General features: G+C 38.2%; 11 protein-coding genes across 11 annotated transcripts; 7 read left to right on the plus strand and 4 right to left on the minus strand.

Annotated features, from left to right (window-relative positions):
- Positions 1 to 446: 446 nt before the first annotated feature.
- Positions 447 to 1,109, plus strand: SPOG_04823 (uncharacterized protein; the record flags this gene model as incomplete). Its single annotated transcript, XM_013168095.1, has 2 exons — positions 447 to 624; positions 958 to 1,109. The coding sequence occupies 2 exons, from the start codon at positions 447 to 449 to the stop codon at positions 1,107 to 1,109; spliced, it is 330 nt and encodes a 109-aa protein (XP_013023549.1).
- Positions 1,110 to 1,610: 501 nt separating this feature from the next.
- Positions 1,611 to 3,353, plus strand: SPOG_04824 (transcription factor Ace2; the record flags this gene model as incomplete). Its single annotated transcript, XM_013168096.1, has 1 exon — positions 1,611 to 3,353. One exon carries the CDS (start codon positions 1,611 to 1,613, stop codon positions 3,351 to 3,353), a length of 1,743 nt encoding a protein of 580 aa, XP_013023550.1.
- Positions 3,354 to 4,192: 839 nt separating this feature from the next.
- SPOG_04825 (ribomal-ubiquitin fusion protein Ubi5) lies at positions 4,193 to 4,747 on the plus strand. The gene has a single exon (XM_013168097.1). It carries the CDS (start codon positions 4,217 to 4,219, stop codon positions 4,667 to 4,669), a length of 453 nt encoding a protein of 150 aa, XP_013023551.1. The 5' UTR covers positions 4,193 to 4,216; the 3' UTR covers positions 4,670 to 4,747.
- Positions 4,748 to 4,907: 160 nt separating this feature from the next.
- SPOG_04826 (hmmtag2) lies at positions 4,908 to 5,924 on the plus strand. The gene has a single exon (XM_013168098.1). The coding sequence runs from the start codon at positions 5,112 to 5,114 to the stop codon at positions 5,781 to 5,783; it is 672 nt and encodes a 223-aa protein (XP_013023552.1). The 5' UTR covers positions 4,908 to 5,111; the 3' UTR covers positions 5,784 to 5,924.
- SPOG_04827 (glucosidase I Gls1) lies at positions 5,814 to 8,457 on the minus strand. The gene is made up of 3 exons (XM_013168099.1): positions 8,182 to 8,457; positions 7,086 to 8,130; positions 5,814 to 7,045 (listed from the first exon to the last, which is right to left on the minus strand). Exons 1-3 carry the CDS (start codon positions 8,417 to 8,419, stop codon positions 5,908 to 5,910), a joined length of 2,421 nt encoding a protein of 806 aa, XP_013023553.1. The 5' UTR covers positions 8,420 to 8,457; the 3' UTR covers positions 5,814 to 5,907.
- A 289-nt stretch (positions 8,458 to 8,746) lies between these two features.
- On the minus strand, positions 8,747 to 10,042 carry SPOG_04828 (isocitrate dehydrogenase Idp1; the record flags this gene model as incomplete). Its single annotated transcript, XM_013168100.1, has 2 exons — positions 8,747 to 9,288; positions 9,313 to 10,042. 2 exons carry the CDS (start codon positions 10,040 to 10,042, stop codon positions 8,747 to 8,749), a joined length of 1,272 nt encoding a protein of 423 aa, XP_013023554.1.
- Positions 10,043 to 10,668: 626 nt separating this feature from the next.
- On the minus strand, positions 10,669 to 12,971 carry SPOG_04829 (nuclear cap-binding complex large subunit; the record flags this gene model as incomplete). The annotated part of the gene is made up of 2 exons (XM_013168101.1): positions 12,692 to 12,971; positions 10,669 to 12,628 (listed from the first exon to the last, which is right to left on the minus strand). Exons 1-2 carry the CDS (start codon positions 12,940 to 12,942, stop codon positions 10,669 to 10,671), a joined length of 2,211 nt encoding a protein of 736 aa, XP_013023555.1. The 5' UTR covers positions 12,943 to 12,971.
- A 137-nt stretch (positions 12,972 to 13,108) lies between these two features.
- SPOG_04830 (FAD-dependent amino acid oxidase) lies at positions 13,109 to 14,315 on the minus strand (the record flags this gene model as incomplete). The annotated part of the gene is made up of 3 exons (XM_013168102.1): positions 13,109 to 13,818; positions 13,898 to 14,249; positions 14,283 to 14,315. The coding sequence occupies 3 exons, from the start codon at positions 14,313 to 14,315 to the stop codon at positions 13,109 to 13,111; spliced, it is 1,095 nt and encodes a 364-aa protein (XP_013023556.1).
- Positions 14,316 to 14,701: 386 nt separating this feature from the next.
- SPOG_04831 (TRAPP complex subunit Trs120) lies at positions 14,702 to 18,647 on the plus strand. Its single transcript, XM_013168103.1, has 3 exons — positions 14,702 to 15,003; positions 15,047 to 16,860; positions 16,909 to 18,647. The coding sequence occupies exons 1-3, from the start codon at positions 14,781 to 14,783 to the stop codon at positions 18,571 to 18,573; spliced, it is 3,702 nt and encodes a 1,233-aa protein (XP_013023557.1). The 5' UTR covers positions 14,702 to 14,780; the 3' UTR covers positions 18,574 to 18,647.
- Positions 18,648 to 18,802: 155 nt separating this feature from the next.
- SPOG_04832 (20S proteasome component alpha 6 subunit Pre5) lies at positions 18,803 to 20,153 on the plus strand. Its single transcript, XM_013168104.1, has 4 exons — positions 18,803 to 18,859; positions 18,902 to 19,032; positions 19,075 to 19,178; positions 19,245 to 20,153. The coding sequence occupies exons 1-4, from the start codon at positions 18,841 to 18,843 to the stop codon at positions 19,807 to 19,809; spliced, it is 819 nt and encodes a 272-aa protein (XP_013023558.1). The 5' UTR covers positions 18,803 to 18,840; the 3' UTR covers positions 19,810 to 20,153.
- A 101-nt stretch (positions 20,154 to 20,254) lies between these two features.
- SPOG_04833 (cardiolipin-specific phospholipase) lies at positions 20,255 to 22,014 on the plus strand. The gene has a single exon (XM_013168105.1). It carries the CDS (start codon positions 20,469 to 20,471, stop codon positions 21,720 to 21,722), a length of 1,254 nt encoding a protein of 417 aa, XP_013023559.1. The 5' UTR covers positions 20,255 to 20,468; the 3' UTR covers positions 21,723 to 22,014.
- The last annotated feature ends 186 nt before the right edge of the window (positions 22,015 to 22,200 follow it).

Consider the following 22,200-nt stretch of genomic DNA (forward strand, 5'->3'; position numbering starts at 1 on the left):
TCGTATATTTCTACAATTCGTGGTAGAATGTTTAAGAATACTGTTTTTTTTTTCTGTAGATGTAGATGTTTTATGTAAAAAAATATTTTTTTTGCAAGCTCTCAAACTTGCTACTTACAGTTCGAATCTCATCTCTTTCCTAGAACCTGCTAGCTAACTGAAAACCTTCCAATGAATCGTCTTTAATGTTACCAGAGGCTTGTTACTTTCATGTGGCTTGCTACGATTCGTTGCTTTGTGTTAACCGTTTAATGTGGCTGGATGAAGTCCTGAGTTATTGAAATATATAGTGAGCTGATAGCTACACCTCGCAGGATGGTTTTCAAAAGCCCACCGTGCTCCGTATCCGGGGAAGAGAGTTTTTTATGGCTCACTTGAACGTTTTGAGTTCTTCATTCATCTTGAACCATTGCGCGGTATTCAAGGTCTGATTTCAAGAAAAAAGCATGGAAATTGACGACATTTTTTCTCAGAAGAAGGCGCAACCCAAGGAACAGGGTCCCGTTGAGAAAGAGCAGAACCAACAAGAACCTAAAAAGCCTGAAAATGCTCGTTCTTCCAAACCCAAGAAAAATGTCAATAAAGAAGACGATTTATTTTTAGACCCCAAGGGGGCTTCAGGAAGTAAGTTCTAGGCATATTGCGCATTGTAGGAACATGCAACGACAAGGAAGTTTCGTCATGTCTATCACGTAAACTTCTTTCAGCGAGCTGTATCTTTTATCATTTTGGAAATTGAATTGAGCATTCTTTTACGAAAAGAAGGAAGGATGTCCTTTGTTGACGCTTGAGTTTAAATTGTTCAACAGAATTCTTGACTTGCTGCTGAAATGCGTTTACCGATGTACTTTTTCGACTCGGTATAGTTCTTTGGTGGTTGAAGGAGATACAATATGTTACTTTGCAAGCGCATTTTCCTCTTGTTGTTAAATGGTTTGTTTACTAACAAAAATATAGGAAAACGAACTGAAGAAGGCTTTTTGGTGTACGATGAAGATGAGCTAAAAATGGGTAAAGGAGGAACCACACCGCTTTGCCCTTTTGATTGTGAATGCTGTAAGGAAATTCTTAAGGTTTCTTGTGTCCTTCATTATACTAACTTTCTATAGGTTATTAAAACTATGGAAGATTGTTTGGGTCATTTTTCTTTAATCAACGCTGTTGAAGGGATAGAACAGTGTCCATAGGATGAAATCCTTGGTAGTCTAAATTTTCATTGTTGCGATAAAATTTGCAGACGTAGGTTTGTTTATTTACATGATGTTATCATCCATTCAACGTGGATACCTTATGATCTCGTAAACAGTAAATAAACAGTGACGGTTTTTGTATTCCTTTATTGTTTATGTTTAGTATGTTGTCCTGGCAACGGAAAACATCCAAAAATCATATAAACAAATGCCTGGAGCGCCTTTATTTTCAATACGGTAACCAGAAAAGACATTCACAATATCAGAAAAGAGCATTTCAAACAAATTGAAGTTTGTTTTTCTTTTGGTTTAGATACCTGGCCTCAGACATTCCTTCCTCTCTCCAAGAGGGCATTGCCTCCTTAACTCTCCTTATATTACAATAGTAGTCTGAACGTTCGTTCGCGCTGGTAAACAACAATGTCTTACGAAGGAGCTGCATCTGTCGCGAAGAATCCTGCCCAATTCTTTGCTTTGGATGGTCTATCTAATTTCCATGACCATAATGAATCTCTTGATTACCAGGAGTATCTTCCAGAAATGGAAGCGACCTACTCGTGTCCTCTTTCGACCGTAATGGAGCAGCCTGAGTACTCTCATCAAAAGCAAATTCATCCTCTAGCTACTTCTTCCTTATCTACTTCATTTCCTACTAGAATCACAGATCATATGGACTATTCTCCTTTCTTGCATCTTCCGATTGCTTCCTCACTTGAATCCTCTTCGTCCTATTTGAATGTTCATACGGGTGGTATTTCAGACTCTCAATCTTACAGTTCTTCTTATGGTCCTTCTCTGTCTCCTCCTTCTTCACCCTTTAATACAGGTATCCAAACCTCTATGGACCCCCCATCAACGATTATTGAAGAAGATGAACTTGGTTCCTTACACATCAGACAACCCAATGGTTTGTCGTATGAAGAAAATTTGACATCCGCTTGGAAAAATGACTTGGCAGGTGAGAGCAGTAACCCTTCTTTTCCTGAAGTACCTATCAAAGAAGAAAGTGAACCTTTAGCCTATTACGATAATGAAGATTACTGTCCTTCAAGTCAGCTGTACCGTGAGGAAGATCTTTATTCTTCTACTGCGTTTCCTAGCTCAGATGCTATTGAACCAATTCAGGAGGCCATGTCAAATGAGTTTGTCACATTGCCTTCTTCTCCCCCTCATCCTGAAGGACCATATGCTCCTATTTCCCCTGATAAGTTGACGTTGCAAATCGCAATTTGTGAGCCCTCTCTCACAGATATATCCACACCAGACACACCCGCTAATGTCTCACCTGTCTCTCCGTTTGCCCCGTTGACCAAGGTAGAGCCGGTCTCACCTGTGAAACCTTCTTTTGCATTTCAAAATTTACCTAATTTAAGTATAAATACGAGATCCCTTGAGCCTCAGGTATCCCTCGCCGGCGAGGTCTTGCAACCTGAAAATCAAACTTTGTCATCCATTAGAACTCTACAACTGGATAATCAACAAAATGATTTTCCCGACATCTTCCAAAAGAAAGATTCTTCTATTCCCTTTTCCAAGGACAATAGCCGTAACTGTTCTTCTGAAAACAAAGAGATTTCGACTATTTATAATCGTCAAGATGAACAGAACCAGGAGCTGAATTGTTTTATCTCTTCTGAAAACAATCACAAAGAAGCTTTCCATGCCGTTCAACAACCCCTCGTGGGCGCTTCTGAAGCATTGCTTCCCGTAAAGCAGGAGCCTTTGGATACCCAAGATATGCATTTTGTACGACCATTATTGACACCCAAACCTCACATGAAAATCACTGAAAATAATGGCTGCAAAACGTCTCGAAAGCAATCCTCACGAATTTGTCGTATTCCTCCGGAAACTATGGCCAGTCTGTATCGTGGACCTGAAGAAGACGGTAAATTTATTTGTTTATTCAATGGTTGCTGCAAACGAGTTCGCCGAAAGTATAATATTGAGTCTCATATTCAAACCCATCTAAGTGACCGGCCCTATCGTTGTGAAGTCTGCAAAGCGGGCTTTGTCAGACATCACGATTTGAAACGACATCTGCGTATCCATGAGAATGGACGTCCATATGTCTGTGAATGCAGCAAAAGATTCAACCGTCTGGACGCTCTGAATCGCCATAAGCAAAGAAATATTTGTATCGGAGGCTTAAACCGGAGATGAAACGTTAGGCCTTTGTAATCTGTATAATGTGTGTGTGTGTGTGTTGTTTTTTTTTTAATTTATGATGATTAATGTTTTGGAATTTGGTTTTTACTTTTGTAATTTAATGATTATTTGCTACTTTGTCTTTTCTTTTTCTACGCTTATTTATATAACTATTCGTTTTTGTTTTTGGTTTTGTTGTTTGTAGATACTGAGTTGGGAATTCTGACTTTGATAGTACCAATTTTCTAGATTCTTAGCTACAGTCATTAAAAAGTGTTTCTGCAGCGATTTATTTTGAATTTCTGTAATTTTTTCTATCATATTTGAGCATCTCACAAGGGTTTTGACAAACCAGGTTTAAGTGAATACAAAAGTAAAAGGACAAAAGTTTGAAAGAACTTACACATATTAAATTTTTAAATTGCATGCATAATTAATTCGTAATTGTTCAAAACAGACATGAGCGTTCCTTAAGAAAAGACTGATGGTAAACAATAAAGGCTTTCATTTTTGCTGCTGCGTGAGTGTTCTGATAGGAACTGTAGAAAACTGAATCTTTAATGTTATTGCTATCACACTGAACGATTACCGAGACCCGCTAGATGATGCTTTTTGCTGCCTCTTCTATTCATGCTCTTTCATTATTTGTTTACTGTTTTACGAATGCTAACATTCTCAATTAGCGCGAAATTTGCAAGAGCTAGCATCCTCGGAAATTCACTTATAATATCGTTGAACATCAGTAAGGGAAAATAAAGCACATATTTAACGAGTTCACTACACCCTACCCTAAGTAAAGACAGTCACACAATTATATGTCGACAACCACAACTTTCTGATTCTACCATCCGCAAGGAAGAGGCAAAACTTTGCTGACTATGCAGATCTTTGTTAAAACCCTCACGGGTAAGACTATTACCCTTGAGGTAGAGTCCTCCGACAGTATTGACAATGTCAAGGGTAAAATCCAAGACAAGGAGGGCATCCCCCCTGACCAACAGCGTTTAATTTTCGCTGGTAAGCAGTTGGAGGATGGCCGTACTTTGTCCGACTACAACATCCAAAAGGAATCCACCCTTCACTTGGTCCTCCGTCTTCGTGGTGGTGGTAAGAAGCGTAAGAAGAAAACTTACACTACTCCCAAGAAAATCAAGCACAAGCATAAGAAGGTTGAGCTTGCTGTCCTTAAGTATTACAAGGTCGAAGATGATGGAAGCGTTAAGCGTCTCCGTCGTGAGTGCCCTACTTGCGGTGCCTCTGTCTTCATGGCCAACCATGGAGACCGTCTCTACTGCGGTAGATGCCACTTGACCCTCAAGTTGGAAGCTTAAGTGTTGTAATAAAATAAGGAATTCTCACTATAAATTGATCTCGTATTATAGTTCTATTATAACTGAAACTTAGTAGAAACCGATCTGTTGATTGGTTCATATATTGTAACTCGGCTGTTACCGGATTTGAGTAACACAGTGTAAGGTAACACATACGATGTGATAGATATAGGGGCTATTTTTGCTTTTTCGTCTACCATGTAGTAAAGGCAAAAAGTAGTGAACTGTTTCTTATCATTTTTGAATAAACCCATTTTGAAAGCTAATTTCATTGAAAAAGAATTACTTCTAAAAGGTTATCGCAGCTTTGCTTCGCATCCAACTAAGTTTTGTCAGGTTGGGTTCAGATAGGTAGGCTAATACTTGCCTTATATAAGTACATATACAAATTGTTCTTTTATTTAGACATCCTTCTCATTGACTTAATTTAAGCGTTTTGCTAATGGGTCGTAGTAATGCAACTCGCGGAGGCACCCGTGGTGGTCAAGGTGAATTTCAGTGGGATCAGGTAAAAAGCGATAAACAAAAAGGAAATTATTTGGGGCAATCAATCTATGCTGCAAGTGGTCGATGGGCGCAAGGACGCGACCTAGAGTGGTGGTCAAAAGGCAGAACCACTCAAGCAGAGCCCAATTCGAATAACGAAGAGGCTTACAAAAAAGAGATTTTAGAAGTTAAATATAAAGAGCAAGTTATGCTAGCTGAAACGCTGGGCCTTCCTCCTCCGCCTCCCCTAGAAGTTGAAAATAACTCTCAAAATACCCTGACAACAAAAGAAATCAAAGAGCAGCTTCCTACTCCTCATCATCGCCGAAAATCCGGTAGACGAGAAGATTATCCGCCCAGGAGACATAGATCTCAATCTCCTTCCCACGGTATTCGATATCATCGGCGAGAAAGACTTAAAGGAGATGATTATCATCACGGTCGACATAGAGATCGTAGACCCCGACGTTATTCTCCACCTTCCGATCTTCCTAATAAAGAAGAAATATTTGCTCCATATAGACACTCCCCCCATCATCGCCGACATGTAGATGATTTACCTGAACGGGATTATGAAAAGGCTTACAATGATCGTTCATCTCCCCCTCCTAGACGTAGGAAATATTAAAATGGAAGTATATAAATATATATATATACATCTCTCTGAGTTTTGGTGAAAAATCTTATACTAGTACTTCCATTCTTGTAATTTATTTATTATAGACATAAACAGGCATCATTTATCTATTTACTTAATACTTTTCTGACATAATATTCACAATCAGTGTAGTCCAACCAGTAAAATCTTTAGTTCGTTGGCCCACGCCGGTTACAGAGTCGTACTGCTCCCAGAATATGCCTGTACGCTTCCAGTTGTTGAAAACAGTGTTTACAACGTTGATACGAAGTTCCTCATAGATAGATTTAGCCAATCCCTGGTTAGGTCCAGGGACATGGATATAATTTTGGTACAGACTGCTCAAAATCAAGTAATTCATATTCATCCAGACAGGGCCACGCCAGTAGTTCTCGTCCGTTCCAAAATAAGGGTCATTCAAACTCAAGCTTCGAATACCATAAGGAGACCACAACTCACTTTCATCTCTAATCATATGTAACATAGTTGTTAGCTTTTCAGAATCAGGAGGCAAAAGGCCTAACATCAATGGTAACAACGAAACATATCCCTTGTGACAAACATATTTAGGATCATCGTATTCATCAACGCTAGCATCACAGTAAGTCTGCATTTCCTCATCCCAGTGAAGATCATCCAAGTTTCGAAGCATAGCATATTCATTGTTGGTTAATCTTTCGGCTTCCTCAGTTTCACCTAAGAATTCAGCAACAAAACGTAGACTCTTTGTGAAAGAAGTCATCCAACTAAGCAAATCAACATGCAGCTCAGCAATACTAGGAGGTTGGGCTCTGGGATAATCATCTAATCCACTGGCGAGACAATGTCGATATGTACGACCACGCCAGCGATAGCCTTCCACATTAGAAAATGATTCACGATCCCATGTGTCAAAGTCGCCTTGCTGAGTCCTTCTAAACCATTCATAGTGGCGCAACATCAACGGAAACAGTTCTCGAAGAAATTGTATAGACATTTCAGGATTTGAAACAGAAACAGAGCGAAGGTATTCCAAGTCTTCTAAAGAATAATCGGAGCCAACGTCGTCGAATGATTTTTTATAATCTTGTTCTTTAAGTCTTTCTATGTAAGCTTTCAAAGCCAAGATGAGAGTGGGGGGATTCGCAATATCGGGATATTGAGTCTGAAACTCATCAGGAACCTTGCTGCGAGCTTCAGACCCAAGTATTTGTTCACGGCCAACCCAACCATCTTCATTAACAAGAGAAAACCAACTCTTTAAAATTTCCAGACTGTGTTTATTAGCTTGAATTCGTAAAATATGTTACATACCTAAAATCGTTGTCCCAGAGGCCAATTGGCAAAAGATGGAAGCCTTCATCCCAATAAAATCCTCGTGGGAAATGAGATCGACTGGGGATAGCAGTGAGCAAATGACGCTCCTTATCAAAGAAAGCAGAATTTTCAGCCAACTTTCCCTTTGCACTTTCGAAGCCTTGCATAAATTCATAATCTTCATCATCAGGTTCGATAGGAGTTTTGCTTACGATTGAGTCACCTTCAAAAAATCCAACGTTACCAAATAAATTGGCAAAAGCAAACTCAGCAAAACGTTGATATTCTGGATTTTCATCATAAGGGTACTTGAGTGGAAATACTTCTTGAAATCTTTTTGAGAAAGCTTTATGATTTTCTTCAATCGTCTTGGTGATTGTTTCCTCAGAGGCCACTGCGGTTTTAGCGGAATTGAAAATAATGTCGAAAATAAACTCTCCCTTGAATACCTTTTGGATGAACTGGAGACCATCACCACCTGGAACATTTGGTAAAAGCAAGGTTTCATAGGCAGGAGGTAAATCATCCAAGGTTTTCATATTTTCCTTTTCGCTTAAGACTTGCATTTTTGTGTCTAGCAAATATAGAAGGATTTCAGAAGTTTGCCAAACTTCTTTTGAATTGATTTTAAAGCCAGCAAAGTAATCCTTGTCCATTGTAGTACTTTCCAAGTCTTCCACTCCACTAGTACTAGGATGCTCGCCCATGCGATTATAAGTATGAACACGGAATTTACCTAAGTCAGGTGTCTGACCTTCCATGAAAACTTTCTTAGGAGATGTTGATTTCAATTCCAAGTTGCCTTCTCCATTCACATAGGCGTAGAAAAATAGAGCTGTGGTCAGGTCCTCAGGTGCTCCAGGCAGAGGAGTTCCATGAACACGTAAGGCCCAATTTCGGTCAGGTAATTTAATGAATTCGGTTTCCATTTTTATACCCATAAGAAGATCTTCAATCACTTGTTGACCACCTCGGCGAACATCATACGAAGTCCAACCAAAAGCGCCAATATCATCGCCATGTTCTGCACGGTGACGAAGTTCTAAAGACAACTGTTAATGTTTTGGAAGGATAAAGTTCTGTGCCAACATACTCGAAAATCTGGCATAATCATCGACGTTTGCCCACATTAATCCACTCATTAGAGAATTTGGGACCTTTGGACGTATGCCTACGTATAGATTTGGGCGGTAAGGTCCCCATAACAAAGAGTCATTCACTACATTTTCAATTGCGTTTACGTTTGCGTGACAAAGGAGCGCATTCCAGAGTAAAAACACAGTTCCCAATAGGAACCATGAAATTACTCGACAGGTACTACTATATACCATCGCGTACTCTCACTAGAAGTATCGACGATAGATTTGTGTTTGGTGTAGAATGCTTCCTTGCTACACTTATAATGTTATTTTATTTCCTGTGTTACAATACGCTAGTAAACGAAATATGCGAATGTGAACACGCAGCAAAGTGGAACTTTTTTGTTAAAAAAGAAAAAACAAATAAAATAAAAGCTTATGGACACATAACTTACATATTTCTCTTTAATTTACAGTTCAGATAAAGAGGTTGGCTTACATTTACGTTTAACAGTATATTCACCTTAGCAAAGTCAAAGTCCAGAATCACAAGTTTCTATTACTAGAAAGATTTCCCGTTTAAGAACTCTTAGCAAGTTCAGAGTTAAGCTCAGACTTTACTGCATCCAAAAATTCAAAAGTATCAACCCATTCCTTGACATCAGGACTCAATATGCAAAGATCCTTTGTCATAATACCCTTCTCAACGCAATTAACACAGGCACGCTCAAGGGCATTAGCAAAGTTGATCAAGGGTTCATTGTTATCTAAGCGACCACGTTGAGCAAGACCACGAGTCCAGGCGAAGATGGAAGCAATACTGTTCGTAGAAGTCTTCTTGCCTTGTAAGTGCTGCATAAAGTGACGTTGAACAGTACCATGAGCAGCCTCACTTTCAAAAGTTCGGCCATTGGGATGGATCAAAACAGAGGTCATAAGACCCAAAGAACCATAAGCTTGAGCAACAACGTCGGACATAACATCACCATCATAGTTCTTGCAAGCCCAAACAAATCCACCATTAGACTTGATAGCCTGAGCAACCATATCATCGATCAAGCGGTGTTGATACCATAAACCAAGTTTTTCAAACTCAGCCTTGTAGTCAGAGTCGTAGATTTCTTGGAAAGTATCCTTGAATTTACCATCATATTTCTTCAAAATAGTGTTTTTTGTAGAAAGGTACAAAGGCATCTTCTTTTGGAGAGCCATTTGGAAAGAACTATGAGCAAATCCGCGGATAGAATCATCAGTGTTGTACATAGCCATGGCGACACCAGGACCAGAAAACTCGTAAACATTATGGGTCTGCTTAGCAGCCTCGTTGTTTTTGGGGGTAAAGGACAATTCCAACAGGCCGGGTCCGGAGGCAATCATGTCTGTCGATTTGTATTGATCACCAAAGGCATGACGACCAATGCAGATGGGCTTTGTCCATCCTGGGATGTACTTGGGGATGTTGTTGATAAGAATAGGTTCACGGAATACGGTACCATTCAAAATGTTTCGAATAGTACCGTTAGGGGACTTCCACATCTTCTTCAAGTTGTATTCCTGAACACGAGCTTCATCAGGAGTAATAGTAGCGCACTTCACACCCACGTCGTGCTTGATAATAGCATTGGCTGCATCTACAGTCATTTGGTCTCTTGTTTTGTCACGAGCCTCAATACCAAGGTCATAATAATCCAATTTAATGTTCATATAAGGAAGAATGAGCTTCTCACGAATAATTTGCCAGATAACCCGAGTCATTTCGTCGCCATCCATCTCTACCATTGGGTTTTTCACATGAATCTTTTGAAATGGCTTAGAAGATGAGAAGCGAATATTGCGATAAAGGCTCACTGCCTTTCTAGCCTGTTTGAAAGGCATATTTGGACGTATGGCAAGCATCCTGTAATAAACAAAAACCAACTATGTAACTAATCAAATACAGACAAACAAACTTCCAGTTGTACAGCGTCTTAGATAGTTGGTAGTTTACAAGTTGCTTTGTTCACTCGTTAAACAAGTCTTCGGTTAATGGGTAAGTGTAAGATTGATTTTAAGATAAGGAGATTAATCTAATCAGATCAAGGTTGTAAACAAAAGAGGTAAATATTATAGAACATTTTTAAAGGATCTATGTATATTATATATGAGTGAAAGGAGTATTCACCTTAATCATGATTTCATGTGGATTGAATAGACATCGTGGTACTATTGTAATCTTGCATATTCTCGAATACTTAGGTTGGGTAGAACTAACTGATCAAGAATCTGTTTGATGCTCATTATAAAAATAATTGTTCAGGCCTTTATTGATATTTATTCCTATAGGCAAGCACACGAGGGCTAAAAACCCATTTTTATTTTAGAACTAAATCATATACGCTGCTTCCAAAAAAAAAAAAAAAATCCTTAAATAAAAAATAGATTCTTTCGGTACAAAATATTGCTCTTTATATTCGAGAATCAGCTAATTTAGACAGTAGTCATTTTCACTATTATTTCTATGTCTAATCACTGGTTTGACCATATACAGACTCCAAATCATTCTGGATTAGTTGAATCCAGTGAGATAACCAAGGAATACTTTCGTTTTCGGATTTCCGTTTGGGTAACTCTGTGAATAAAAGATTCAGGACTGCTTCTTTTTCTTCTTTGGATTCCCTGATAAGTTCTTTTAAGTTTTCATCATCACTGTTTACGTTTTCTAGCCGAGCATCCATCTTCTTCAAGGACATGTGCATTAAGGACCATGTCCAACTCTTGGCCCATATTGATGGATCCTTCTGATCTAGTAACCACCGAAACACAGACGTAAGACTCACAATTGAATAGTTAAGCATCTTACCCAACCATATAACTGCAATACTTGGCTGTAATCTCCAGCATAAAAATAGTTCATCAATTGTTTCCATCTCGGTTGATAATGATTTTCTAGAAAAATGCTTTATAACATCTAAATGTTTTTCGAAAGCATTCAATGCATGGGAGAGTGATTTCGAACCAAGACTATAATTACACGCCATTAAGAACCTTACTCCAGAAGTTTCAGATGCTTTATTTTCCTCAACAGACGAGAGTGCTGACGAAATTACTTCAATAGGTTTATGTATCCTTAAATGATCGGTTATCTCTTTAAAGCTTGCGTGCAACGGATGGGACTCGTTTTCATACGGGATTTCAGGCTTCGGTGGTTCAGCGGTCATTAATTGGCGCAAGGGTTCCGGTAGAGAATCATGGATACGTGACCAATAGCTCAATTCCAACTCCTTGGAAATTGTTTCTCTCATAAACACTTTTTTTGGGTGAAAGTCTTCTAACTCCATGTTACCTATCCATTCCTGCCACTTCCAGAAAAAGTTGAAATTACTTAAGTGGTGAGAAAACCAGTCAATAAATTTTTCAAAAGTTTCCAATGGAAGATTCTCAGAAATATTAAACACAAAACGAATAATTCTACCAAAAGTTGGTGCTAAAATTTTGGGAGCAACCCGACAACACTCTGTGAGTAACGAGTGGTAATAGATAGGCTTGAAAGCGGGCTTGGCCGTCGTCAGTAGCTCTGAAAATATAGCTTCTGTTACTATATCTTCTACCTTCCATCGAGACTCCTCTGGATCCAGTTTGGGAAGCTCACCAACCGGAGTACCACGTAAAGCAAATGTCTTATAAGTAAAGTAAACATCAAGGTCCGTCAAAATTTGAGCGGCTTCCATACGGTTATACTCGAGATGGTTGATGATGTCAGCAGTAACATCCCGAAAAATACTGGAAGCGATGTTAAGAGTTTCCGGAGTAGTACGGATTTCAGAAGTATGAAAGAGTTCGACAAAAGGGCGAAAATATGGTGGCTTGAGCTGTTCTTCTGTAATAGAAGGATTCCATTCAAAAGTTTTCAAAGAGACAGGTGAAACCTGGGCTAAATCTGACTCAAATGCTTCCCAAGGGCGAGGTAAATAAGAGAACTGAAGTCCATTTTCTTTTTCAAGAATGGTTTGACGAAATAAAAGATCTAATTCTTCCTCAACATACTCCTCAGAGTTAGAAAAAGGGTTTTTAACTTGTTGTAATAATGGTTTTCTTGATTCAACGTAGGATGCACATCGTTGAATCCAGTCTCCAACTAAGGTGTTTCTGTCAGGATGTTTAGAAGCGGTACAGTAATAGGGAATGTTTATGAGAATTATTTTCAGTATTTGATCTCCAAAAATGGAAGGTGTCGTTTGCTCACTCAGTTTGTCTAAAAATTTGGAAAAGACGGGCTCTACACCTTCTGACTCGTAGATACGACTAAGACATATAAGTAAACGGAAAACAATCTTAGCTTGGTAATAATCGAACTGCTCTAAAGAAACAGTCAGTTTTGATTGTAGAATATCTACACCACGCTCAACTAAAAGAGGTGCTTTTAATGCTGCCCGCATCATTAGCGTTGCCAAATGCGCTACTTTGACAGGAATAGAAAGAGCACTGTATGCATGGTTAGAGTAAAGCAATTTACCTCAAAAAAAAAAGGTTAAGAAAACAACATACGTTTCAAGAATGCAGTTCAAAATGGCAGACACACTCTCTTCTTCATGAGACTCACGGCTCACAGACATAGCAACATAATTAATATCTTCTGTAACGACAGGGTTAACACGAGGGTCTGCTAGAAAGGTGATATCTTTTTTTATGCGAAAACCAAGAAGTTCTTGAGGATTTGCACGATTAGGGCGAAACCCAGAGTCAGATTCCTCTCTACCGCGCTTTCTTGATCGTATAGGTGTGTGAAATGAAGACATTTTGCACGTTTCGATCGCGTTTGTGGGTTTCGTAGACAAGTAATCAAAGATCCAAGCTTAATCGTAGCAGGTAACAATGAAGCAACCCAAGTATCATAAACAAAGGCTGGGATTGCCAGAAAAATCAGAAGGATAAAATAAAGAGAAACAGAATATTTCCTGCTACTCAAATCTCGAAACTTTTAATTTTTCCTTCTAGAATCAATTCAGCCATCCAAAGACCAGTAGCTGGTCCTTGAGTAATACCCCAGTTCGCATGACCTGCAGCAATATATATTCCAGAGCATGAGACTGTTAGAATAGGAATTCCTGTTAATCTGTTTGTTGGGAGAAAACAACTTTTGGAAGAAATCAATTTGGACGTCATCTGCTCTGCTAGTAGCAGATCTAAGGTTTCTTTTAGGTCCATTAAATGCTGGGGATTGACTCGAATAGCTTCATTGTCTTTCGGTAATGGAGTGAATAGAGTAGCTCCGGTCAAATACATTTTATTATCTGGCAGAAAGTGTACTTCTATGCTTCTTTCCGGGTATTCTGGATTCTGTGGATTCACATTGCAGATGGCTACATATTCTTTTGATTTTGATTCAGAGCCTTCCAAATCAAACAAAAGAGATTGAGCAAACAGACTTCCTATTCCAGAGTAAGGAAGAATATAGCCAGTCCAAGCACCTGCGCTCACACAAACTTTGTCAGCGTCCAATATTATGGTATCCTCTTTCCCTTTTGGCACATAATGTACGCAATTGTTTTTTACAAGAATTGCTTTTCCATACACCAGTTGTACTCCACGTTCGTGAATTTTCTCAAAAAGCTTTTGACAAAATTTCCCGGCATTGATGACCATAAATTCATCTTTTTCTCCAAGCTTAGAGCCTAGTTCACAATGTTAGTTAGAGTTTTTTATTGAAAAAACTAAAAACAGTTTACTTGCATTTTTGAAGGTGTTCATCACTAAAATAATCGAACTCTTCCGGTAATTTTGCGACACCGTCATTCAACTTTATAAAATTCATTAGCCAAGGCTGTACGGAACGGAATCCCCATTGGTTTTTTCCATCATATAAACTACTCAACCGTTGGTGTAACTTTACAGAGATTTTCGTCAAGGGTTGCACTGCTTCGTTTTGCCATTGAGAAGTAATTAAAGCAGATTGAACTGAAGAGGATCCAGATGCAATGCCACTTGACTCCAAAATTATGATTTCCACCTTTCCTTGTTTGTATAACTCATGTTCTGTCAAGTAAAAGCTTGTGCAAATTCCAATAATGCCACCTATAGACTCATATGGTAAATAAAGTTCATCCTATCCAATAAAGAAAGCACACATACATCCAACTATAATGCATCTTAGCTTTCCGTTCTCTCCCATATTTTTCAAAGCTGTTCTCCACTTTCCCTGGTATTGATAATCATCAATTGTCAGAAAATAAATATTTAGTATTGGTAAACTACCCAAAAAAATTCTCTCCTTCTTGTCCTATTTTAATCATTGTTCTTACCTTCTCTTCATACAATAATAATGCTGAGAACTATTCCTTGTAAATTCATTCGATCAAGATTGTCTAAACATGACGACGGCACTCATTCACTATTGCAACACCGTCAAACATACATCAATTCACTCAAATAATTCGTTTCAATTCAATACTGTAGGATGACCAGGAACTCTCCAAGCAGGCCTTTTTTTTGTGAAAACTTTTAAGTTATTTAGTGAACCAGGAGAGAATCCATTTCTTCCATTTATTTATCAGCGAACTCCAATCCCAGAAATGTTCGCCAATTTAAGGATACCTAAGGAAATACGATATGTTTCTCTACCAGTGCTGTATTTCAAATGGTAAGGAACACCATTTACAAACAGTGTTTTTCGTCAATATTATCTGGCGATGCTATGGAATTTGACTTTTTCTCTTTTGTAGCTCCGTCGAGAATACAAGCGTTAGCCTGCCCATTTGGCAGAATTAGACGACATCGCTTTCATTCTTTCCTTGAATTGTTGCGCCGCGTCAGTCATATTCAGTTAAGTGATATTCCTGTGGGCCGAGCGACGAAAAAATGTATGCGATTTTGACTTAAAACTACTTATTTCTAACTTTGTAGCAAGCTCTTTTAATCCTTTGGCGTTCCCCTTAGGGCGCATTATTTACAACTTCACCACAACTCTGGATGATCAGCAATCTTTATTAGAAGAATATGAGTATTTTCGAAGAATATTCGTCTTCATCGGCGTAATTGATGGTTCTGAGCAACAAGACTTTGCGCAATTACAGTCTTCCTTAGATGCTTGGCAGCGTCGAGTTCCTCATGCTTCAGTTGCAAAATGTCTTGTCTTTGATTGCTCTTCAGAATCGGAGGGAATATATCAGGATCCTCGATTTGTACTTGGTCCACGAAGCAATTCATCGGTAAACTCAGTTATGAGGTCGATACTTTGTGATATTACAGCTGAATTGTTAGAAGAATTTAGCTCTCTAGAATTTTCTCTTCATGCTAGGTCTGTAATCCTATCTCCCATGACAGAAATGCCTCATTTAGCTCCCTTACAACGAACAAACTCTTTCTCCTCAATGCGTAGTCCTCGTTCCTCAACCACCACTCCGGTAAGCAGAACAACCTCCATTCCTTCTGTTCGCTCCGTTACAGCAGTTACAGATCGCTCCAAAAGTCTTTCCAAAGGTCGTATCGAAAATCAATTAGGGCAACTATATCTCTTGGCTGGGAGGCTTCCCAATGCTTTAAAGCACTTTGCAAATGCCATTGCAACAACAAAATCTACAAGTGATTATCTTTGGCAGGGACTGTCTCTCGAGCTGTTTACTGTATGTTTAGTATTAATGGCTCAATTACATATCGATGTTCAAATTCCTCATAACATAACTGCCATGTTTCCTTCCTATACCGATCGTTTTAATGAACATGGCCCTTTAAAGCTTGATTTTTTGTTCAGTTTCATAGCTGAGACTCGAAACGCTATTGACCAACTTTATCATAAATCCACTTTGCAACCAAATGATTCAATACCTGGTCTTTGTTTTTCTGAAAGCATCCTTCGATTTTCTCATCTTTTGACTATTGTTTACGTATGTAATGGCCTTACCGATGTCGCTTTGAATCATATAATCTCTCAGTCTCCCTTGCGCTCTTCAAAGATTTCTGCTTCTTACGTCCCTAGCAAAGCAACTATTTATCAATGGGTTATTCGAGCCCGTGGACAGCATTTAAATTATCTTTCCATCCGTGAGAATTGTCGTATCTATGGTGCTATGGCAAATATGCTTGGTACAATTGGCTTCCACCGTCAACGATCTAAAATGTTACGTGATATGTTATTTAACTTAACTCCATCCATTGTTGAACTGAGAAAACAAATTGCATTTAAAATTGGTATACACCCTGAGGTTGTGACCATGCATACCGCTTCTTCTCTAGATAGGTCCAAAATTGGCTTCAATATCCTTCCTTTGATTCTTGAAGTATGTGAGGAATTTGGTCTCTTACGGCTAGATGGCACAGTCCTAAATCCTGAGACAACAAAATGGGGCTGGACATCTCTTCAATTTGATGTTATAAATGAGCTTATTTCTTTTTGTGAAGCATTGGCAGATTACCAGACAATACTCAAATTAATTTCTTTGTTTTTCACAATTTCACCGTCTTATTCTACTTCTGCTCAGCAAAATTTTCTTTACAAAATTTTCAGAAAAACTTGTTCATTTGCTAGCAATCTAGGAATAACTATCCAAACACCTTATTGGGATCCATTTATGATTACAGATATGCAGTATAACGGAAATCCTGATTTTGCAGAGCCAAGACTTGTTCATGTGAAAGCATCAAAAGCAAACTCATCTCAAGGTAGAAGCCCTTTCATCTATAATCCTTTTTTAAAAAAGGATACCGACCATAAAAAGAGAGTATGTGTGAAATCCGCTAACAGTTTTGAAACTAACTTCTTTTACTAGAATATTTTAGTAGTTGATGAGCCTGTTTTTTTTAACGTATACTTACGAAATCCTTTTCATTTTTCTGTAGACATTCAGGAAATTTACCTCGATACAGAAGGGGTTGAAGTTAAACATTCAACATGTATGAGTACTTTACGACCATTATCTACGGAAATGGTTAGTTTATCAATAATTCCTCTGGAAGCAGGCACGCTGAACGTACGTGGTTGTAATGTCAAAGTGTTTGGATGCGAACCTTCTGTACAATATTTTTACGATAAGGAAAAAGAAAAGGATGCTTTGCATATTTCACTGGAAAAAATAAAGCATGATTTTGATGAAATGCGTCCTCCTAATGTCGCAAAGCATCAATGGAGCAATATACCCAAGCTTTCTATTAACTTAGAATCCTTAAATTTTCATATCATTGAAAAGCAGCCAACACTGATAGTTTCTTCTAAGAAGTTTTCAATAAGCAATCTCAATTTCGCTGAATATGAAACTGGCGAACTGCTTTACACTATTGAGAACGTTTCTAATACAAAGGCTACACATGTTCGTGTATCGTTTGATGACAATGCATCTAAAGTGTATGAGCAACTTAAATCTGACAAAAATGTCACAGCAGATTTGTTATATGAGCTTCAGCATGAAGAGTACGAACTGCCAACCTTCAATGTTTTAAATGAACAAACCTTTGCTCTTCAACCAGGTGAAAAAAGACAAATTCATGTCAATGTCTTTGCAAAACCGATATCTGGGATGGGTGCCATTATTTTCGAAAGCAGTTGCCGAAATGACGATGAATCTGATTTCTACGCTAGGCACTTAAAGCTACCTATTGCTTTAAATCTGAGTAAAAGAGTGACTTTAAGCGGTTGGTCTGTGCTTCCTGATATAGAAAAAAATCCTAATTACTGTATGCTGTTGTTGAATTTTTATAACCATCATTCCGATGCTTTGAGAGTTTCCTTAAAGAAAAGGGAAAAAGACGTAATTGAAAGCCGATTTGTGAAACCCAAAGCCGATCACGTCTTCTTTTTAAGACTGAAACGATTCCGTATGTCAGAGGCGCAATTAAATAGAGATATTCCAAACCTTTCTTTTAAGCAATTTGTTCTTTCCAGTGGAATGAAAAGAAGTCTTGAAAATATTACAGCACTGAAAAGACGATTTTGGGTGAAGCAGCATCTGATGGAAGAAATTCAGGCTTTCTGGGAAAGCGATGAACAAAATCGCCATGGTCAGGTGTATATGAAGTATCATTCATTAACGGACGACATGACCCAGCAGCTATTGCTACCTTCCATTCAAATATCAGCGCATTCTAAACAAAACGGAGAAACAACTTCTCGTGTTTTACCGCGTAAACCGTTTACTTTAGTATTATCGTTTGACAGCTCTGAAGAAAACTTACGCTATAAATTATCATGGGTATTACTGTCTCGCGATTCACCGACTACAGTGGATAGACATATGGGTTTAATTATGGATGGACCTAATGAAGCAAAAGTATCAGCTTCAGAGAAAAGAGATAATTATCTTGTTATTGAAAGAAATTTCTTTGCGCTTACCCCCGGTATTTATCAAATTTATATATCAGCGAAGCCAGAGAGCGATGATTCCCCGTTTTCCAATTGCGATGTAAGTGAACCAATCGTGCTTCATATCGAAACCAGTTAGTTATGCTTAATACTTCTAAAAATTTCTTATGGACCTTCTGCTAGACTATAATGACATTTTTGTTTTTTACGAGTAATTATTTTTTTTTTTTTTATTTTTCCTTGTTCACCACATAAATAATGTTCATTTTATTAATTTATTTATAAGCCATTTAAAACAAGTATATGAAATAACAATGTTCAGATATAATAGGTAATAGCTGTGGGTGTTTTCTATAAGTAACGAAAGAGCAAGTATCATTTGGAGTACGACCTAACCAGAACCAATATGTTTAGAAATCAATATGGTAAGGAATATGGTAAAAAAAGTCTTTAATTAACTGTTTTAGATGGAGATGCAACTACCTGGAGTCCTCAAGGAAGACTTCATCAAGTCGAGTATGCTCTTGAAGCAATAAAGCAAGGATCAGCAACTGTAGGAATTGTTTCAAGTACACATGCTGTCCTGGTTGCTTTAAAGGTATGTAATGAAGTAATATTAATATTTGCTAACTCTATATAGAGAAATGCTGAAGAACTTAGCAGCTACCAAAAGAAGTTAATTCGCATCGATGATCATTTAGGTATTGCTATCGCTGGTTTAGCCCCAGATGCACGTATATTAAGGTATGGTCGGCTTAAATTAAAACGGAATCGAATAGGAACAAAAGTTTGCGGTAACTAACGATTTAGCAATTACATGAAACAGGAAGCTACGTCCTCAAAAACGCTCTTCAGTCGTCCTATTCCCGTCCGACGTTTATTGAATCGTGTTGCGGAAAAAGCTCAATTAAACACTCAAGAATATGGTAAAAGGCCTTACGGTGTTGGCTTTTTGGTTATAGGATATGACGAAACTGGCCCTCATTTGTTGGAATTCCAACCTTCTGGTTTGGTGTTAGAGTATTTGGGTACCAGCATGGGTTCTCGTTCCCAATCCGCTCGTACCTATTTGGAGCGCAATTTTAATACCTTCCCTACTGCTTCTAGAGAGGAGCTTATTTTATCTGCATTAAGAGCTCTTCGCGATACACTTACCAAAGAACAAGAGTTGACGGAAGACAATGTTTCCATTTCCGTTGTAGGCAAGGATGAAAAGTATACACTTTATGACCAAGCCAACACTAAGGAATGGCTTGAAAAATTGGGTGAAAGAGGACCAGCAGCTGCTCGTGCCTCTAGAACAACAGCCGAGGAACCTTCCGCTCCTACTGCGGAAGCCATCCTTGACTCTGCTGATGCCATGGAAACTGAGTAAACGACATGATTATATTGTGTATGAGTAGAGATTAAGAGCAGTTTGAGCTATGACAAATATCATTCATCAAGTCATATAGAGTTTTGTTACCATTGAAGATGATACTACTTTTAATTCTGAGCCTACCTTTTGAAGTTTGACCTAAGAAAAATATGTCCTTGATTCACTAGGTACAGGTTATACTTTTTTAAAAGAAACTATGAATCCATTACAGTCTTTTCATTTATGAATTCAGTTGAATGTATACAATATTTAAAATCTAAAAATAGAACTGGTAAATATTAATTTCCATGTACCAAGATTCTTTCCTGTTTACATTTTCGAGAACTTGCTTTTCATACTTCTATAATTAAATGATATAGTAATGTTGAAAATATATAATTATAGGAAACATGTAGCGTAATATATGATGGGGAAACACTACTTCCTTACTTACGTAGTATCCCTTCGCCAAATTCAATAAGGAATCATTGTTCAAGAAAGCTTCAAATTTCTGCTCAGATCAACCCATTTTAAGCTCAATTGCTCCACTATATCAACAAAAAATCAGGAGATTAAGGACAACGTCTCTGTAATACGAGAAGTTTAAAAGTTTGTCAATTTCCATAAATTTTTGTTAGAGGAACGAAGATTCATTTTTACTTAAAGATTCACTCAGAATGTCTCAAGCTAAAGTCGCTAGTATGAGTGCTGTATCTACTTCCTCTATGTCTCAGACGCTTAGAATGTCATGGAGACAGTGGCGTACAGAGAGCAGCTCGACATATGCTAAAAGATGTGAGATAGATGTGTTGAATTGTGTTGATTTTATTCGTGAAAACGAAAAGGAGCCGGATAGATTGGTTGAAATTTGTGATTTCCCTATTTATGAGAACGATGGCGTAATTCACGAATTGTGTGTTAGTGACAAGGAAACAGGGAAGCAGAATAAGAAGAATGTGGTTTATTTGCATGGATATGGAGCTGGACTTGGATTTTTCTTTCAGAACATCGATGAATTAACGAAAGGAACGACAAAAAGGCATAACAGTTACTTTGTCGATTGGTTGGGTATGGGGAACTCCTCTCGTCCGCCCTTTAAAGTCAAGGGAAAGACTTCAGCTGAACGAGTACACGAAGCTGAAAATTTCTTTGTAGAATCGTTGGAATGCTGGCGTATTAAACATAGAATTGAGAGCATGGTTCTTGTGGGCCATAGCCTTGGAGGATATTTGAGCGCGGTTTATGCGATGCGTTATCCTGAACGTGTTGAAAAGTTAATGTTGGTAAGTCCGGTTGGTGTTCCAGAATGTCCGTACGCGACAGATGACGACGCTGAAGAATATCCGAATTTCGCTACTTCTGCGCTTCATGCTATGACGGATGATACCCCTAAGACGAACGTAGCGAATGAATTATTACAAACGCAAGATGAAATTTCCGGCAAAACCTCTCCTCGTTCTATAAAGCCGAAGAATCCCCTTCCAAGATGGATCACCTTTTTATGGGAACAGAACGTGACTCCTTTCGCTCTTTTGAGATTTAGTGGGCCGCTTGGACCAAAGCTAACCAGCTTTTGGACATCCAGACGCTTTTCGACTTTACCAGAGAATGTCTTTCAGGCGCTTCATGCATATTGCTATTCCATATTTCGTTTGAAAGGCTCTAGTGAGTATGCTCTTGGAAGTCTACTAGCACCAGGCGCTTTTGCAAGAAAGAGCATCCATAATCGATTGCATAGAATTAAATGCCGAACAATTTTTATGTATGGTGACAAAGACTGGATGGACGACATAGCTGGTTTGAAGGCCGTTGAGGTTTTATCACAATTTAACGTTGAGGCTGAACATCATTATATCACAAACGCTGGTCATCACTGCTATTTAGATAATCCGAAAGAATTTAACGCGTTGGTTTTGGAAGAAATTCTTTAAGAAAACTGAAGAATCAAATCAGTCGGCCCGGCCTTGCCTCCTCCTTTCTGGTTTTGCTCATTATTTATTCCTTATAGTTTCTTTGTTATTTACCTTACTGTTAATAATTTTTGATGATCATCGTTTCCCAATCAATCTTTATGTACGAATTTAATTTCCTTGATGCCTACAATTGCTGTGAATATTTGAGGTTAAGCTTATTGTGTGTCAGTCACTCATCCTTGAGATTCCCTGCATTGTCGATTGTTAATTATTTGGTTTTATGTAACTATTGCTTTAATTTATTGAAATATAAAATATATAATTTTAGTGTTTTCGTTTTGGTAAAACCCGAACTAGAAATCCTCAAAAAAGTTGCTGTTTTTGGATTAAAGCGAAAAAAAAAAGATATTTATAAAAAGGCATTATGTTTATGGCGAATAAACTAATGGTCTCATGGTTGCTCGAACGAGAGAAGGGTTGGCAGTTGAAACTGCTT

This window comes from Schizosaccharomyces cryophilus, assembly GCF_000004155.1.
Source record: "Schizosaccharomyces cryophilus OY26 unplaced genomic scaffold supercont4.3, whole genome shotgun sequence".
NCBI lineage: Eukaryota > Fungi > Ascomycota > Schizosaccharomycetes > Schizosaccharomycetales > Schizosaccharomycetaceae > Schizosaccharomyces > Schizosaccharomyces cryophilus.